General features: G+C 38.8%; 2 protein-coding genes across 2 annotated transcripts in view; both read left to right on the top strand.

The window, feature by feature from the left end:
- LOC139111802 (membralin-like) overlaps nucleotides 1-19,667 on the top strand; it is a 46,967-nt gene that overhangs the window by 1,638 nt on the left and 25,662 nt on the right. The window contains exons 4-10 of the mRNA XM_070672314.1: nucleotides 67-289; nucleotides 444-573; nucleotides 741-975; nucleotides 1,093-1,183; nucleotides 3,254-3,311; nucleotides 7,548-7,631; nucleotides 13,802-13,934. Coding sequence (XP_070528415.1) covers nucleotides 67-289; nucleotides 444-573; nucleotides 741-975; nucleotides 1,093-1,183; nucleotides 3,254-3,311; nucleotides 7,548-7,631; nucleotides 13,802-13,934 — 954 coding nt within the window. The remainder of the gene's footprint in view (nucleotides 1-66; nucleotides 290-443; nucleotides 574-740; nucleotides 976-1,092; nucleotides 1,184-3,253; nucleotides 3,312-7,547; nucleotides 7,632-13,801; nucleotides 13,935-19,667) is intronic.
- Nucleotides 3,358-5,564, top strand: LOC139111805 (cytochrome P450 9e2). The gene has a single exon (XM_070672317.1). It carries the CDS (start codon nucleotides 3,687-3,689, stop codon nucleotides 5,235-5,237), a length of 1,551 nt encoding a protein of 516 aa, XP_070528418.1. The 5' UTR covers nucleotides 3,358-3,686; the 3' UTR covers nucleotides 5,238-5,564.

Genomic DNA, 19,667 nt, shown 5'->3' with positions numbered 1-19,667 from the left:
GCTTTGGTTTATTCTATGTACAGAAAGCAAATATACATTTTCATTTATTATTTTTTATTATATCAGCTTTAGGAATATTGAACCGTCAGCTGTTGATGAAGAACAAGATACTATAAACACCTCCACTGAAGAAAAACATGAGAATTTAACATTACTTGAACAAGATTTAATGAAAAGCACGACAATCTCTGGAGATACGCAAAATCCTGACATAAGTACGATAAATACAACGTTAAGCCCGTCATTGTCAACTAAACTTTGGAATGGTTTAAATACAGCTAAAAAAATAGTAAGTTTATCTCTAAATTTTAGGATATGAACAATATTTAATATTTTATTATAAGATTTTTTAATTTTATTTAAATATTTTTAATGGTTTTCTACACTTATTTTTTAAATAAAATTAAATAAATATATAATTATATTTGTAAATGTGATTTTAGCCATCAGGAGAAAAAGCATCTTTTGCAAATGCGGAAGGTAACTTCACCGAAATGCCCGAGCATTTAAATGAAGATAATATTGTACAGTTGAAAGATCGTTCGTCGGATTTTGATAAAACAAGTAGAATGGGTAAATAATTTTATAGATAAAAAAATATATTATTCATAAGTTTAATTGCTAGATTTTTGTTGTAGGAAGGAGAATGGAATTAATATTTAAATTATACATAGTATATATTTTACACGCGTAGGTTTACTTTTAATATATTATTGTACTAACACTATTTATTTTTCTAGAAGATGGATATATTGTGGAATATTCATTGGAATATGGTTTCTTACGATTATCACCAGCGGCTCGACAAAGACTAAACATTCCAGTAAAAATTGTCACTTTGGATCCAGTAAATGACAAATGTTTCGGTGATTCATTTTCACGTTTGATATTAGATGAATTTTTGGGATATGACGATCTGTTAATGGCTAGCATTAAAACATTAGCAGAACATGAAGACAACAAAGGATTTTTGCGGTAAGCATGTTTTACATTTTATACATACGATGACGATAAAAGTGTGTTACAACATATTAAAAGTTCTTAAAACTGCAGATAAAAAGTAATTTGTTTAAATTCTTATTACTTTAACAGGAATGTGGTAACGGGAGAACATTATCGATTTGTAAGCATGTGGATGGCACGGACTTCATATTTAGCTGCGTTTTTCGTTATGCTGGTATTTGTAAGTATTTTATGAATTTTATTGATTTGTTGAAAAATATTTTATTGTGTGCCTATTTAAAATTGGACATGTTTTATGTACATTTAAATAATACCCAAAGTATCACATTTGCAGAAAAAAAAGAGGTATAAAATGCAAGATAGTGTTTAAATGATGACAAATAATTATTGAAATTTAAGATCCACATTTCTTTTTAACTTGCATGTGTATGTAACTAAATCAGTTTGCAAAGAAATTTTTACAGTAACGCATTTACGGTAACGCAAAAGAAATTTTTTGATTAAATTACTTTTTTCGTATAAAATTAATAATTACATATTTAAAAGTGTACATAACGCATTTTGCCAAAAATAAAGCGATAAGATTATTATATTCTTAAATTGCAAGTTTGCTTATACTCTTTCTTTTTGGCAATAATAAATTTCTCGTCCATCGGGGAAACAATTTCATGTTCACCTATACGACAGCCTAACACGTGTAAAATGATATAGCAATCAATCCAGGCTAACCATCCACTAAAGTAACCTGTCTGCGCATAGCTTTCCTATCCCCAGTGTCCTCATCCATGCGCGATCCCTTTGGAGCTGAACCGGCGGGTATAAATCAAGGTTATTAGAGGCATCGTATTCGTCGTAGTAGCCCCATGTCGGTAATTTTGTATCAAATTGTGGTGGAATAGATTACAGCATACTGTGGTTGAGATCGCTAGTGAAACTCCTAATGATGACACGATGCTTTTAATAGTAATGTATATTTCGCGCGTTATAACGATTATAGTTAAAATCATTACTCTTTATAATTATATGTCAATCGTGAGTTTTTCTTTTAAAATAATTAGCGCTGCGTCATGTAATAACAGACGTAACTCGGGTTGCTTGACGATATAGATATTTTGTTCTTCAGATCGAATAATGCGGTTCGCTTTGCAATGTCGAGCTGAGCGAATACGGCGCCCGATATCGAGTAAAGGGTTGTGCGCTCGTGCCACGACACGTGAATTCGAGCCCCGGCTGCCTGGAGGGTTCACCATGAGCCACCCCTACTGGCCTGCCGTCGGAGTCACGTGCACACGACTGTCGTCGTGCATGTATCATCGTATATCTCCTCTGTCATGTGCACGCGACGTCCAGCGCTCCGTTACAATGTGATCCAGTATGAAATACTATTCCCTCTTCCTTTATCTTTATCCTTGTTTGCCTCTATTTGCGCGTTTGTCGCTCGCATTCGCGTTTCACCCTCCGGGGTTCCGCATCTCTTATATCAAATTCAATTGATCGTACTACGATAGATATCGCCGTACAGTCAGATTTTAAACCATAAGATATGTTTATTTAACACGGTATAGAAAAGAAAGACGGAAGAGAATTTGATCAGTTTGAACAATGTTTGCTTATTAGGGCTTCCTGACGAGGTACGCAAAGAATATTTGTTGTGCTTACATCAAATATGGACCTGAAGGAATAGGTATATTTATTCAATACGAATTATATTTTTATTTCAAAAGTTTAGCTTGGCCAAAAATATTCTTTTCATGTAAATATACGTATACTGACATCGCGTTATATTACATTATTAATATTATTAATATTAATATTTTATCTGAGCAGATAAATCAATTGCCAAGCTGCTACACATCGATATCATTCTTTCGGGGGAGATTAATCAGAAACAATTTTTATTAGCTCCCTTTTCTTTCGCTCTCCCTTTGTTCCTTTTTTTTAATAACATCTGCGCATTCGTATAAGGTGAAATCGAACGACCCCGTTACTAAGGCTGCCTGTTGCAAATAACGGATTATCTTCGAGGGTGTCAGGTGCTGGTTCAATCTGAACCGATCGCAATTCAATTTCAACATTCGCTCAACGCGCTAACCGACTACGAGCGACCAGTTCGCAATTTACGTGATGCCGTAACTTTGTCAAAGTTACTCGGGCAAAATTTCAGAATAGTAACTCATAATGCCGATTGCCATTTTTAAATCAGTATCAATTCCGTTTGTGCTAACTGCAACGTAATTATATTTTCAGAAATAATTAATATAAATACAATTGTTGCTTTCTGTTGTTCCAGACGGTGTCCATCTCGATGCTGTTGCGCTACTCGCACCATCAGATTTTTGTCTTCATCGGTGAGTGTTGCAATTTTATAAATTTTAATTAACTATTTGCCGGAAAAGAAACCGTGTTGTCCGCATTTAAAAATAGTACAACAAATTGATAAGAAAATTTTATTGAAATATAAAACAAATTTTTTTTTAATGGTATAATGCTAATGATTGATTTCTAAGTTTAAGAATATATAAAAAAAATTTCACTATTTTTTGTAACTGACTCACACGTTGTTGCGCAATTGATGACGCAACGTGTATCATTGTAATAACACCGAGAGGCGTTTCCCCCTTCCACGTCGGCTTCATTCACGATAAGATCCGCGCACGTATTTATAACGTTTTACGCCGCAGTTGACCAAGTATCTCATTTGTCTGTTACAACGTCGCATCACGATGGATTTATCGTTACTTTCGTCGCCCTTTGTGCTATTGTTGACTACTTTGATCGTAATCGTCGTTTTCAAAGTTGTCACAGCGGTTCATAATACGTATTTTTACTGGAAGAAAAAGAACGTACCTTATCTGCCAGACTCGCTGTCATCTTTTGCAATGGGATGGAAAGTGCTTCTGAATCGCGTGAATTTTGTCGATTACACTAAATACATGTACAATTACCACCCAGATGCTAAATACATTGGATTAGCGGACTTCTCCACGGCAGTTGTGCTATTGCGCGATCCTGAATTGATTAAAGACGTTATGGTGAAAGACTTCGAATATTTTCCGGATCATCGGAATATGCTCGACGAGAATGTGGAACCGCTGTTTTCCAAGAACGTCTTTGTCTTGCGCGGTGATCGTTGGAGGGAAATGAGGAACACGTTAAGCCCATCTTTTACTGCGAGCAAGATGAAGTTCATGTTTGATTTGATATCGGAATGCTCTCAGGATTTTGTTAATTACTTGATCGATAATCCAGAATTTTGTCATGCGATCGACACGAAGGACACGTTCAGACGATATGCTAACGATGTAATCGCCACGGTGGCCTTCGGCATAAATGTAAATTCTATGAAGGATCGAAATAACGAGTTTTTTTTAAAAGGAATCGAAATTACCAAGTTCGGTACTGGATTCCTTCCGATAATCAAGATGTTAATTATACGTTCGTTTCCGCGGCTTTCTAAATTCTTCGGCCTAACATTTTTTTCGCCAACCACCGGGAAGTTCTTCAAACAGATCGTAGAGGAAACTATTAAAGTGCGGGAGGAGAAAGGTATCGTTAGACCGGATATGATTCATTTGTTAATGCAAGCTCGAGACAAGGAAGGTGAGAATGTACACAAAATGACACTGAACGACATTGTCTCGCAAGCTTTTATCTTTTTCGTCGCCGGTTTTGAAACCTCTGCGACGCTGATGTGCTTCGTTGCTCACGAGCTAGCAGTTAACCAAGATGTACAAGATCGTTTGCGCGAAGAAGTGCAACGTCATTTCGCCGAAGGAAACGGCAAGATTTCTTACGAGGAGCTTTCGAAGATGTCTTACATGGATATGGTGGTCTCCGAGGCGCTTAGAAAGTATCCACCTGCGATCTTCTCCGATAGACTTTGTGTTAAAAAATACGAACTGCCTGTACCGCAGCCAGGCTACAAGAGTGTGACCATTGAACCCGATCATGTGGTGCTGGTTCCTACTTACGGTATACATCACGATCCGAAGTATTTTCCGAACCCGGACAAATTCGATCCCGAAAGATTCAGCGAGGAGAACAAAGACAACATTTCACCGTACACTTATCTACCATTCGGTCATGGGCCTAGAAAATGCATCGGCAATCGATTTGTTCTCATGGAGACTAAAATTCTGATAGCTCATATCTTACAAAAGTTCACTATAAAGGCCACGGAAAAAACTATTGATCCAATTGTATTTGATAAAAAAGTGTTTGCTTTGCAACCTGTTGGCGGATTCTGGGTTGGTTTAGAAAAGAGAGAAACATAAACATTTTTTTTTTTTATTCAGGACATTATTCTATGATTTAGTATTATATTTAAAAAAGTATAAATTATACAGTTGTGCATATTTAAAAAAAAAAGTACTTGAAATATGTACTCGTTTTTATCGTCTGGCTCAATGTACAAGAAAACTTTACAATATAAACAGATAAGAAAAACGATCATCATTCTTAGTCAATGTAAAATGAGCCTATCATTGTAATTATCAGCACATCCATTTACAAATAAAAATTTGTATTATTGATTGAGATATTTCTGAGATATCTCTTTCATTGTTGATAATAATTTTAAAAATAAAATTTTAAAAACATTATTTTATCATATTATTAAATTTGTCGTGACATTTATGTGATGACAAATGAGAACGATAAGATAATAGAATAAAATAAGATTATTTAGCGAACACTGTTCTGTAGCTTAAATGTCATCTATTTAATCTTTCCATTCTTTTTTTTTTTATTATAATATATGCTATACTAATTTTTTTACTTTGTTAGAAATCACTTTTTGATAAATTTACTAATAAAATTGCTTGTGTTTGATAATTTTTTTATATTTAGTGAAGAAACTTGTGAAAGTTTAAACAAAGGCATCAAGGGAAGTTATTTCCGTAAGTTAATCGTTTGAAATACAAATTTGCATAGAAAAATAGTGTGGAAAGTGGAAACGCTTCTTTCATCCATTTTCAACTTTTGGATGTTTCTAACAAATTATAGTCGACTGTGTTTCATTCCGTTTTATTTTTCGTGTTTTATTCGTGTATAATATATCTTGTATATTACTATTTTCTCGTTAAGTGTTAATTTGAATATAAACCAATTTCGGAATTATAATATTAAATATTTAATTGTTCCGTTTTATTTATGATTCAACAAAATACGATTTTAGTGGCATCGATAAATTGAAGCTTAAATTATATTAATATAATATAGTTGCATGAAACAGAGGCGTTCTAATTGCTTTCTGCACATAACTTGCTAAGAAAAATTTTCCAATGTGTCGTTAATTAGTAATCAAATACATCATTTAATCGATTAATCCGATGAATTTTTATATACCCGCTGTACCTTTTTCCTCGTTTTAAAAAGGAGATGTAGAGATTTTATCGGATATATTGGAAATTTTTCTCCGTGTGTATTTAATGATATATATTCGGTCTAATTAGAGCGGAAGCAAAATGAATAGAGCGGTTAACATAAAAAAAAAAAAAAAATAATAAAAAATAAAATAAAGAAAGATATAAATATAAGAGATACATGGAGGTCGGTTAGAGAGGGGATTATGCGGGACAGGACGAAGGATTGCGGCAAAGTTTTAATAACCGGAGGGTAGAGAGTTAGTAGATGATAAGTTAAAATCTAAAATTCATTAAATTGAACCGCCAGGAGTGTCGCGCAAATTTGTAAGGTACGATACTGCGTATCCTATAAAGAAGGCGCGGCTCGCGGTAGGTCGTCCACGGGACGAGTGACGGTATTAACTTTTTAATTGCTTTGTTGCACCCATGGCGGGCGCGGTACGGAACGATGCGATTATGAATTTTTAATTTATCCTCGAGCCGCCCCCCGGTTACCTCGGCTGGCAAGACGGTGCGTCGCAAATTATCCGTACGAAGCCGTAAACACAAGGAAACGGTGTCGCGCTCCTAAATCAGCATTCATCTCTACGGTAATATCCACGCGAATGCAAATGCCTTCGAGCAATTGTGTGAAATTACGCGTATATATATCTTGTGATTTATCGGCGAGATGGACGTGAGAAATAAATCAATACCAAGTACGGGGTGGAGTGCTTAAAGCGCCGATAGAAAGTTCCGTGGAATTTAAATCAGAATTGATGAAGTTTCGAAATTAATTCGTATCAAGCTTTGAGTCGACTCGTCGAACGCGACACGATTCCTTCACGGTGTTGCTAAACTTACGTAATAACCTTCTGCTCGCGAAGTCTTCGCCACGATGTGCCTGATAAATATTAAATTCAAGCCATTCCTCGACCGGAATAACGATTTCTACATAGCGACCTTACGATAAGCTTATACGATAACGTGTGCGTATGCGTGCGTGCATGCGTGCTTGTGTGTAAAATAAATAAATGAAAAGGTTTAAAAGGTATAAAAAATTATTAAAATTATATATAAAAATTTGTCTTTATTTTACAATTATTTTATATGAAAAGCTACTGTACGTGCTGTGTGTCTTTAGCAATTAATCGAATAAATAAATGACAGAAATCATTGCACGTTATACATGTTATGCGAGTTTAATTATAAATTTTTTCGTATTTTTATCTGTTGCAGTTGACCTCATACAAATGCTGGAGTTCAACTTGACTGTATCGTTGCCAGCCGCCTCTTTATTAACAGTAGTATTGGCGCTAGTCGGTAAGTTTCAGAAACCTTTCAAGTACTCGCTTTTCATTATTTTTATTAGGATATTTGATTCTCGCTCTCGTCGCGTTTTATGGAAAGTGAAATATCTTTGAAGGGTCTACATCTACATTTATTAAATTGATCAAACTCTGCATTTAAATGTACAAGCCTGTTTCCCGAATTTTCGCGAGCTATTTCTATCTTACATTGCCACTTTATCGAAAACGGTTTGACGATAGGTGATTTGTTTCGACTGGGAATAAGCAATCGGCGCTGCGTATTTTCGAGCAAGAACGTCGGGGGTTCGGTCGCAACGTGCTAGTGAAATATTAAATACCTTTTTACTAAATCACGACTACCCCCTGCTCTCTCGCATTCTCGCCGGTAGGACGTTAGCTCGGTTACAAAGCTGATTGGCCGGGACGGTTAACCCAGGATTCTGCATAAATTTCTGATGAAGGCGCAACAGTTGGGTAACCCGCTCCGGAGCCCATTTAACAGCGGTGGCGGCGTCGGCGTCGTACGACACCCATTTCCATTTCGACCTGAATATCTCCTCTTCACGCTTCGCGTGTCCACCAGGTACCAATAGTCCAATTGATCTGCATAAAATACGACATCTGTAATCTTCCGTCCGACTGCTCGGAAAACCGATGAAATTTGGACCTCGTTACCTGCCTCATCTCTTTTTTTTTTCCCCTCTACGTCGCGAATACCTTTTCGTAATAAATTATCTCTTCCGCGAAGTACCCCTTGCTTCCAGCTGTGAGCGAGTTTTAAGTGGATCATCTATTTTTATCCCGCGAACTTTCACACCCATTTCGTAATTCGCTGAAACATACCCTTTTAATTTACCGTCTAATCTTTTTTTTTTTTTTTTTCTTTTTTCTTACCGTGCTGTAACAGCGCAAATAATAAATTTTTCTTCAAATACAGATCAAGATCGTAATTCTGTCTCTATAGATTTTGCAATAAAAATTGTTCGTACACAGTCCGGTAGAGAATCCATTCATTTATACGTATGCCACCAGTTGCGCGGTCAGCAGGCAGCCAAGCGAAATGGCAACAGAAGTGGTAAATTTCCGGATCCGCGTTCCTCTCCCTCTGTTGCGGAGAGGTATCGCCAAGAGAATCGTACGTACAAAAATCGAAATGTATATGTGCTTCACCCGCGTGCGCGTAAGAGTGTACGTGTAAACACGTATGTACATCGAATCAATGTAGCTGGAACCTAGGAGAAGGAAGGAAGACCTTAGGGAAGTTGTTATCTGGAGTAATAGGTTCCGGTTTCTATGTCGCTTCCTGCTTTTTCCATTTGTCATCCCGCGACTATATCGGGGCTTCTAAACTCCCTTTCGTTCCCTTGGCTCACGTTAGTTTTTGGTCAAATAACATATATATTTATATGTCGTTACTTTTTTTTTTCTTCTCTCGTATTTTAGTGTTTCTGTACTTCTTTAATTTTCTTTCAATTTTTTCCGATTTATATGATAATCAGAAGCGAAATCGTTACCCGGTGATGCTGTGGATGTTTTTTTCTTTTTTTCGTAGATAAAAATCAAGTTCTGGAAATATTCCCGCAGTATTTTTAGAATAATATATTCGGTTATATTGGAATAATATAATTTGTCACGAGGTAGTCGATATTATTTCGTAGTCTTAAAATAATCCTGATACGTAGGCCCTCGTTTACATTAGCATTTAGATTAAATGTTATATTCGATATCTTGCGTAACGTTTTGTCACTTGCCGTTCGACTCGGCCGTGCTCTTTTTCAATTTTCGTCCTAACGTTTGCGCCGTTGATGGGCAGTATTTTGTCTGGCGGGTTGCCCTGCGGCATCATCAGCGTGAATTCATGTCAAATCGTCCACGCGTCGTTCGGCATTTGGCATCAGGTACGACGTGGAAGACGATTTTGCATAATGGAACGTCAAAGAACGAAGGCACACCGGCGCCTCTGTGCATCAATGACGCATGATCGACTGCCTAACATGCCGTAAACACATTTTCAGAGACGGTCAGAACCACGTTGCACCCGCACTATTCCGTTTATCTGCTTACAACGTCGGCGCGAGGCTACCGTATACATATTAGCATATTTTGCACAAGCCCGTGAGCACTGAGTCACAACCTTTGAGGATTAAAGGGGATAAAATAAAATATTAATAGCCTGGCTGTAATCGCGACAAGAAAAAAAAAAAAAAAAAAAGTTTCAAATAGCGCTTCGAATATAACATCAGTTATATTTATGATGTTAACGAGTAGGTGTGAAAAAATGATTAATAAGCGACGTGTTCTCGTGTGCATATTTCGTACGACGCATTAAGCGGGCTTCTTTCAACCAGAAGTCGCGCGTTTTCTAAATAGTATCGTATCGTAACTTAAAATGTAGCCTCGCTTTCCGTGATGTTAGAATTAAGCACATTATCGCGATTACGGTGCCGCGCGTATGCGAGGTGCCGACCTGTGCCGGCCTCGGCACGCAATGGGATAGTTGGATCATGGTGCTAGAGCAGATTAAACTACGGGTCTAGAATCTCCCTGCTTTGCCCAGCCTCTCTCTCCAAAGCCGTTTCTGCCACCAAAGCATAATATAGCAGCGCCGGCGAAGATTCTGGGTATAGCGGCGGGATAATTTGGCTACGATTCGCTACTTCGCGATATCCCGGCTTCTGTCTCTGACGTACGACGGTTAATGCGAATGCTGATTGGTCCTTGATTAAATCTTCCATGCTTTGACGAATACGATTTCGCTCCTAATTATCTCGTCAACAGTCACTTCGCGAAAGGAGATCTGCGAGTTTGTGCAGTCATGTGTTATACAAGACACGCGAACATCGGTCGAATGGAGATAGGGCCCGTATAGTTTACGTTTAGTTACGGCTAACAATTATGCGCGTAGATCTTTGTTAATAACAATTCCGTAACGCGCTTCCTAAATTAATTTTAATTCGCGGCTCGTGCCTCCCTGCGATCCGCAACGGTGGTTTCTTTCACACGTGACGTTCGCCAAGTTTATTAGATATTCGTCGTTCGGCGAGATACGATGATTAATGCAGTAAAAGCAACAAAAGTTGACGAGTAACGTTGAAGCGGGTCGAAATTTTGAACGGCGGCCCTTGGCGAAAGAACTTCGTGAGAATCCAGCCGCTGATAATTATTCGCATTCGATCAAATATATCGAATCTCGCGTCCGATCAGACTCAAACGTGTTCGCGGTGGTCGGTCAGCGGGAAATATGTCCATTAGATGGCAAAAGAGAGGGAGACAGAGAGAGTGTGTATGTATGTGTATGTCTGTGAGAGAAAGAGAGAGAGTGAAAGAGAGAAGAGGGATAGATTCTGCCGAGTTGCGCGCAATATTGGCACCGGCCAGGCTCAACTCAATGCCGATGACACGTGAACGATGGCCGTACACAGTTGACCATTGATTAACCACATTATTAGCTGGCGCCTCTTCAGAAAATATGTACGCGGCACACATTCCAGTATTATTTCCAGCATTGCGTTAGATATGAATTTATGCGGTAACCATTAGGAATATGCATGATTCTTCGCGCGATTAGCTGCACAACTAACAAGGGCGAGAGAGAGAACGAATAATCGTACGTGCTGCTAAATAGTAATTATTTCAGTGACATTTTATCTTCTTTTTAAAACCCCTGGCGTAATAGCTGAACTATTTTTTTTTACTTTATACGAAACTTTTCCGCGGGCATTGACCGTTACCTGCGTAAATTTTCAACGGATTTGCGAGACGGGAAAAGATTTCGTGTTTTACAGTGCTTGGCGCTTCCGCCGCTCACGTTGTCACATAAAATTAACTGAAACGTTAATTCGGATTTTTTTTTTGTTTTTTTTTTAAATTTAATTTAATTTTTTTTTTTACAAGGCCCAAGTTTCATGCTCGATCAACCCTCGACGTTGCACGTCGGCATCGCGTTGGCGTGAATGGTCATAAAATACACGCGCATTCAATTACGCGTGAGTCCGCGTCGGTGGTGCTCGTTGTCACGGTCTCGAATTAGTTATGACTCGTGAACCCGCTGTCAGTTTTGGGAAATTGTAACTGTGCCGTTTCTGCCGTCAAATTTGGAGTGTTTTGCGTCAATCGTTCACCAACAATATCTGATTCTATCGTACACACAGTTCATGTTTTTCGAAGCTTCTAAGCTGCATTGTGGCTTGAACGCAAAGGACGCCGACGTCTAAAATTACGCTCTTTGTCAAGAGAAAATAATGTAAAGATAGTTTTACAATTAAAATTTGTTCCGCATTAACCACTGTACAGAAATATAAAATGTAACGTTAGTAATGCAATTTCAATTTCGGAAGATTACTGGATTATATAGCTCGTGGCCGTTGTTTGTCGTATCCGGAATTTCACTGGCTTTATAAAAATTGAGGAGGAAAGGGAATGAGGATATGATCGGGAGTTAGGTGGTTCTCCGGCAAAATACCGTGTTAGAGGCTTACCTACGCGGCGAGGTAATACTCGACTAGTATGCATTTAAACGAGTGCATTATCCGCGCATTCGTTCGATGTTAACGATCCTTTTGGCACAGGCCAATATGTAACCGATTCACGCGCATCTTATTATTAACAAAGTCAAACGATCGGATCCGAAAGTTGCCTCAATTTTTAGATTCTTTAGCTTGGTGTAACACGTGATAAAATCGACGCGATTACATCTTGAGCTTTCTTTATTTTTAACCATTAATTTTTCAATGCGTTATTTATTGTACGTTCCTCACATATCCGGGAACACAAAAAATAATCCAAAAAGCCTATTCATAAACGCGAGACGAAAGGAATAAAATTCAAATGTTCTGCGAAATTTTTATCAAGAGTACTTTATTAAGGATCGACGCGAGTTTTATTGGTGGCTTGCTCGCCGGGCTTGTTCGACGTCATGGATTAAAAAAAAAAAATAAAATAAAATAATGAAAAGCTTGATAAGCAATCGTCCTCGGTAAATTCTCGACGGGGACAAATCGACCTCGGGGGTATCGAAAAACTCACCGAAATAAACGCGCAAACTTGTCGGCAGCATTTGTACGTTTACAAAAATCTTAATGTAAACATTACTTTTTTCTTTTTTTTTTTTGTTACAACAACGGCATAAGTGATTTCCCTTTCTTCGCGAGACAATCAGCCGCCCTGCTCCCTTAAGAAGTAATTTCTCACGGTTGTCGGGCCACCCCGTCGAGCGCTGTCAGAGCACGTCTCCGCGTCGATTTGTACTTTCGCATCCCGGCCGTGTTACGTTCTGGATACGAGCGACGTGAGCTCCGGCTCATTATCATTCCCACGACGTTGTTTTCTTTCCGTGTTTCGTCGCGTTCTGTCCGATCGAGAAACTAATTATCTTACGCCGTGCCCTTAGTCCCGGGGACCATTCATCCTTCCTGGTCGCGCGCCCGGGGTGCTTTCATCTACCACTGCCACGACCGTTTCCCGCGTAATATATGCGCACGTCTGCTCCTTTCGTGACTCACGAGAAGAGTGGTATTTTTCGAAATTCGACCGGATGGAGCTCGATTGAATTCAGTACATCAGTTCGATCGCGTGCGCGGCGTAAAACCAGGACGAGTAAACGCGCGAAAGGCACAACTGTACCTTTGTTTTTCGTGATCGTTGCGCGTCACACGTTACAAGTACTTTTGTCATTTTCATATGATTTCCCGCGAGTGCTCGTACCGTTACTGCGTTTATTAAAAAGCACCTCGGCGAAGTGTATTGTATACGCGTGTACACGTATCTCCGTTTACATTCCCATCGTGTTTCCGCCGTGTATTTTAACTCGCAGCAATGTTTCACTCGTTAAGTAAGATTGAACGTTTAGCGTTCGTAAAACGATAAGACGGATCGATGCGGCGCATCGTTTTTGGAACGTAACGGCTGTACATTTTGACGGTAAATTTACGCAAAATCCCGCACGCGGTCGGAGTTTTAATTGCGCGGAAACTATCCGATATTAATAGGACACGCTCGTATCCGTTCGGTAACTTCGATTATCTTCTTGGCGTTTTCAAATTTCCGAAATATTATATTGTTGTAACTTGATATTATTTTTTAATATTAAAGGCATAAGAAAAAAAATTTAATGCGGGATGTTGAAAAAGACCTACAATTTTTTATTAATTGTTACTAAATCTTTCTGTTTTTTTTTCTTTTCAGGGATGGAGGCGCTTATGTCTGAATTTTTTAACGACACAACTACTGCGTTTTACATAATCTTGATAGTGTGGCTGGCCGATCAATACGACGCTATCTGCTGTCACACCGCTCTTACCAAGAGACACTGGCTAAGGTATGTGATTGAAATTATTAATTTTTTTTTCCAAAAATTAACACCGAACGCGTTTATCTCTTCGCGTCGTGTGTGTCTCGAATGCCTTTTCTTTTACGCTTGGATTCATTTCGCGACAAGTAAAAGACTTGCCGGCAAAAAGGGAAAATCCAAAAGAACGCTTCCGGTAGAAGACGAGATAATCAGGAGATTTAATTAAAAAAGGTTAAGTTGTATTAAGTAGAGTGAGCTTTGCGTGTCAGATATGTCAGCTAACCTTTTTCGCTTTAATCCAATATGGCATTGTGCAAAACTGCTACAACTTGTTGCGGTACCGTCTTTTTTTTTTTTTCCTCAAAACTATCTATATTTTAAGTATGTCTTAAGGGAAATGAATCCTTTTCGTAATCGTGATTGCGTAACGCACAGAATTAAATTCATTGTTTTATGTTTTAAATTATTATTTTTTTTTTACAAATTTAAAATAATTTGTAAGAGCATACAATGATATTGTCATTAGTTATGGATACGCTAGCAAAATTTTCGTACATGTCAGATTCGTTATTAGTTTATGATTACACCAACAATTTGCTAAATTTTTTATTTATTTATTTATTTTTTTTTTTAATACTTGAAAATTATTTTTGTATTCTGGACAACGCGATCTAACCGTCGTGCTCGATCAATCGAATTCGAACGTCCTTTCTGTACGGAGGCCGCTTGTTGATCTGTGGTTATAAACGTACGACGATCGATGTACATTCCGCAAACATCGAACAGCAATTCGCTGATTCAACAATCTAGTTGATCCTACGCAGAAACGTCAAAGAGAGGTTGAGCTGCGAGAACTTTACAATAGAGATCGGGCTTTACGCTCGGTATAGCTTAGATCTCCCAGAAGGACTATACCGTGAGGCAATTTCCCTGGACGAACGAAGGGTTAGACCGGAACATTAGAGACATTAGGTGACGATTAAACAAAGCCGTCACCAACGACAAACTTACACCAGGTCCGGCAATCCTGTATTTCCACTCGGACGCAAACTCCTACGATCCTACGATACGGATTATTATTATTGGTCCGCTTTTACGAAGCTACTTCGAGTCCTAAACAGATCCGTCTAAGGATTTTATCCTCGCTGAAATCCTCGTTAAACGCACTCGCCAATTTTTTTTTTTTTCTGTCCCTGCTCGTTGTCAAAAGGACGCAATTAATTGCAAACGGTCAGCGTTTTAAACAAAGTACTGTTAAAAAAAAAAGAACTAGCGGTCTTGTTTTTCTTAGATTTTTCCAGCGGGATGTTATCAACGTTTTACAAAATTCTACTTCGCGAGACGAGAAATTTACGCTTGATCTATTTTCGATTTGTATTCGGGCTTGGTGAGAATCGGTGAAACTTGGATGTGCAGTCGGACTGGAAACGGATTGGAAACGGATCATTAGAACTGGCATTAGCAACAATTAAATAGATCTGACGCCGGTAATAGTATTCGAATCTCCGAACAGCCCAAGTACGCGCCGCGCGTCCTCTGCTCCGTAGTCTTCTAATACGGGATTTACACTGAGGTCTAATTAGAATCAATTCTAATCGCGTGAGCGAAGCTGTGTCTCGGGCAGGCGTAATCGAGATCGTTATCGAGGGCGACGCGTGTCTGCAAGACAAATCAAATTGTCTCGCAAAACGTGTCGTCACTCACGTAACAAAATGATCGTTATATTCCTTTTTTGTGTATAATGCATTGGATTACAAAGAGATAACACGGCCGTTTTATCGCGAGCAGGCGACTGCGCCAGCAACAATGATCTTGAACAGCGACGATCGGCGAGTTTAATAATTTCGGTCGTCATTATCATTAATTTTAGGCGATTATATCTCAATCCGCTCTCAAATACATTTAAATACATTGTACGTATTGTAAAGAAATTAAATTACGATCTTAAAATTTACGAAAGATCATCTTTCGTACATTCAAGCAAAATATTATCCGGGACGAGAATGTCTGACGTCAGATTGGCGTTACGCTTTTGCACCGGCTTGTCTCTGCGAGCCAACTAATGACACTTTTCCCGTATTTCAAGTATTTGCGTAATTGGATCGCGGATTTTCCGTGCACGGTGCTGCGCATTGAGCGCGATTCACGGATTAGGCGTGAATTACGCTAAATGTGCATTAGGACACCAATGAATACTATCCGATTGTTTTCACGGGTCATCCGCTTTTAATTAGAAATTCGACTTCCGCTTACGAACGATTTATCAGATAATCCCAAATGGTACCTATTGTCACTTGTGCCGCAGTTCATAAGCTAAAATTTCCGCGGAGGTACGACGGAGGAAAAAAAAAATTTGCGCTCTGTACGGAGCGCAAATTTTCATTAATCACATATGGTCGACTCGTGAGTAACAGTCTGCGTTACGTGTGAAAATATTCGCTTCAAGAATTCGCGTAAAAGTCATCAGTCGCAGGAGTTAATTCGTGTCAGCCGATAGCTTGGGTTATCAAATACAATTATTTTTCGGCACGTACGCAGCTTCGCTGCTGTGTGTTACACGAACTCCGGCTGAGGATTACAAATGTAGTTTATGTCGATGTCACGCGAGGCACGTATGCCGCCCACTCGCCGTGATCTTTGTTTGCATATCTTACTCCTATTCAGCTCAATGGCGTTGTTAAAGAATTTATATGCCGAATATTATGTTCGATATTAAATCACGTATTCGTAATTGGTGGATACGTTGCGGTATTTGTCGATGAAGTCAACCGTTTATAATTTACGTAATCAATTTAAAGGAACGAAGTATTCAAAGTATCTGTAGTTAATTGCTGAATATTATTATTTGTTAAACGGTGGGGGAGAAAGTGCGGAATTCTAATTATTAAATGTTTACGAATTATTTGCGTGAAAAATCGTAGAGTAAATGCAATCGAACAATTGGTTTCATTGGCATTAAAACCTCAATCCCGTGGTAAGAGTTTCATCCATTTGTTCGTGACGGAGGTTTGCGCTGTACCACACATACGAACCCGCCGCAGGATTCGTCCTCGAAAACAATTAGAAAAGTGCTTTATTGAAAAGCTTTGCCGGAGTTCACCGGATAATCTCGAGAATCTATCGTTATCCTTTTCAAATTAATAACATTGATGTGTTAATATCAATGTTTTTTTTTTTTAATTTTTATTATAAAAATTGCACGTGGTGAATCTTGAAACATTTATTACATTTCTCTTTTTTTTTTTTTTTTTATCGCGAATTGAGAAACGGAATTGTAAATAATGTTTTATTCGTATGCAATTTTCATTATACGAGTTATCTATTTAAAAAACATTTCGAGTTTAAATTGAATTCTTGTAATAATAAATTTGGTCGTTTAATCTCGACGACTTTACGCATTTATTCTCGCACATACACATGTAACCCTAAATGCAAATACTTGCACAGTTAGTTTCTTATTGTATACTCTCGGAAGACTGCTTTTGATATAAGTTGTTGCGTTGTGTTTCGCTTTATGATTTTTGCATCCTCTGTTAAGTTTTACCTTTTAGATCGGCGGTAGTTTTATTTGAGAAATAAAATTCGAGGAATAAAAAAAAAATATCGCACGGTCAGGAGAATACGGAAATTGTGCATTTTTCATATTCGCTGAGAAACGTTGCACAGCCGTGATAAGTGCTAATTTTTATGATTAAATTGCCAATTATTTAATTCAACTCACTTTTACGCTCGTTTGCGGCGTGTTACGTCACGCGATAATAGACCACGGGAGTGGGACTTATTTCAAGAGAAATATAATTTCTTCCAAATACGTGGCGGCGCAACCGAGAATTTATAAGCGACCATCGTGACGTCTGAAGACGGAGAGTGGTTTTAGTAGACGCTCGGTGGTTTAAAAGAATGTATTTTTAATTTAACTCGAGCAGAGCTTTTCACTAGGTGTCTCTTTAGTCTTTATTCCTATTATCTTTCGCCAAAACAAATTTCTCGGCCGTATTTTCTCGCTTATTATTTTTTTTTTTTTATCCTAAAAATATAATTGTTTTCACTGCGCTTGCAATTTGCAAAACGCAGTATCACATTACAGTATTCCGTACGGAGATTGTATTATTGCGAAATTCTAAGATATTGCAAGTACATGTAATTGCAAATAGATTTAAGGATTGAAATTAATTCCGAATGAAGTTGTTCGAGTGATGAGTGGATAAGAAAAGTCAGGCGATCCTTCACAAGGGATTGAAGTGAATGGATTGCGTGATGGATGTTGGAGTATGTACACTCGCAATCTTAATCGTCGAGGCAGTACGACCGGCATTCTTGAACATTTTTCTAGTAAATTTGCGAGATTGCAATGCAAACGAACGTGCGCGAACGGAAATATCTGGCGTGAGTGCAAATCGACGGGAGACAAACGAGGGTGTTGAATTAAAATCGCGAAGACGCGGGCGAATCCGGCGAAAATGAGACGGCAGAAACGGCGCGTATAAATTTCTATGCCTTCCGCCGGTCGGCAGAAGGGCTTATGTATATTCTCGCGCCCTGCAGGCGTCGGCGACGACGCCACGCGTCGATCGACGGCGCGGCGCGGAGCGGAGCGTCGAGTGCTTACAATCAGCTGGGCTTGTCCGCAAATAACACCGGAGGATGATTATGATTGAATAAGGTCCGTAATTGAGGCTATTGAGCAATTATATAAATAACACACGACCCGGTACACACGCGCGCCCGCGCTCGGGATGTAGGCACTCGTAAACACATAGCACGAGTGGCGGCGCGGCTGCGTGGGGTGTTATTTCAACGTTATGGGCGAAGGGTGGATGGTCGGGTGGCTCTGCCGTCGACCGGGAGCGCCCCGACGAGTTGGGTGGAAAATTACAGTGCAAACATAACGTATATACCTATATACCGTGGCGTGAGGCCACGGTACATCGCGCGTACGCTGGTCTACCGCGTTAGGCGGGGCCGATGATCTCGAGTTGCCCGCGCTTGGAAAATCTTGGCCGGGTCGTTAAATTATGTCACGCAGAAGAGCAAATCGATTTAAAAATAGCTAACAGTTGTCGATTTGATATATCCGATACGCTGATACCGATTGACGAGTGAAAATTTCACATTACGCCGTATCGTCTTTGATTCGTCTATGAGCGGTCATAAAGTAAAGTTGATTATAAAGTGAGATAAATGAGACGATCGATTACGATCAGTTACGTTTGAGACTTGTTTTGCAACGATGATTCCTCGTAAAAGTCTGCTTTAAGCGGATTCTTTTTTTTTTCTTTTTCTTTAATATACTCCTAAAAGAATCGTATAACGTTTCACGTATAATTCTCTCTGAAAAATAATATAATTTCGTTATATTCGCGATGAGATTTTACACGCGCTTTTTTAGTATTTCAAGGAGAACGAAGCGGGAGACCAGCATAGGAAAATATTTTCTTAAAACGCCCACAATCGGTCTCTGTCTCAGGGGCTTTTTTAGCTTCTACTTTTAATCCCGCAAACGATCTTAGGCCGCTCCTCTATTTTACGAGTACACCCTATGCCACGGCAACCGGATTTCAACGGTGAAACCTTAAGCGCCCATGCCTTTTTATTCGACTGCGTTCGGAAACGTTCGTGAAACTGAGGAACTATAATTAGTTTTTCTATTCCATCGATATTTACTTACCGAAGGTGGACACACTATGGAGGTAAGGAAGAAAGACGGAGGTGAAAGAAAGAAAAAAAAAAAAAAAAAAAGAGCAGACTAAACGCGAAGCT

Source organism: Cardiocondyla obscurior, linkage group LG25, assembly GCF_019399895.1.
Source record: "Cardiocondyla obscurior isolate alpha-2009 linkage group LG25, Cobs3.1, whole genome shotgun sequence".
NCBI lineage: Eukaryota > Metazoa > Arthropoda > Insecta > Hymenoptera > Formicidae > Cardiocondyla > Cardiocondyla obscurior.
The sequence above is the reverse complement of the archived record's forward strand: the minus strand, read 5'-3'. Positions and strand labels throughout refer to the sequence as shown.

What these genes read in the sequence shown, in the direction of transcription:
- LOC139111805 (XM_070672317.1), top strand. Translation starts at nt 3,687, where the DNA reads ATGGATTTATCGTTACTTTCGTCGCCCTTTGTGCTATTGTTGACTACT.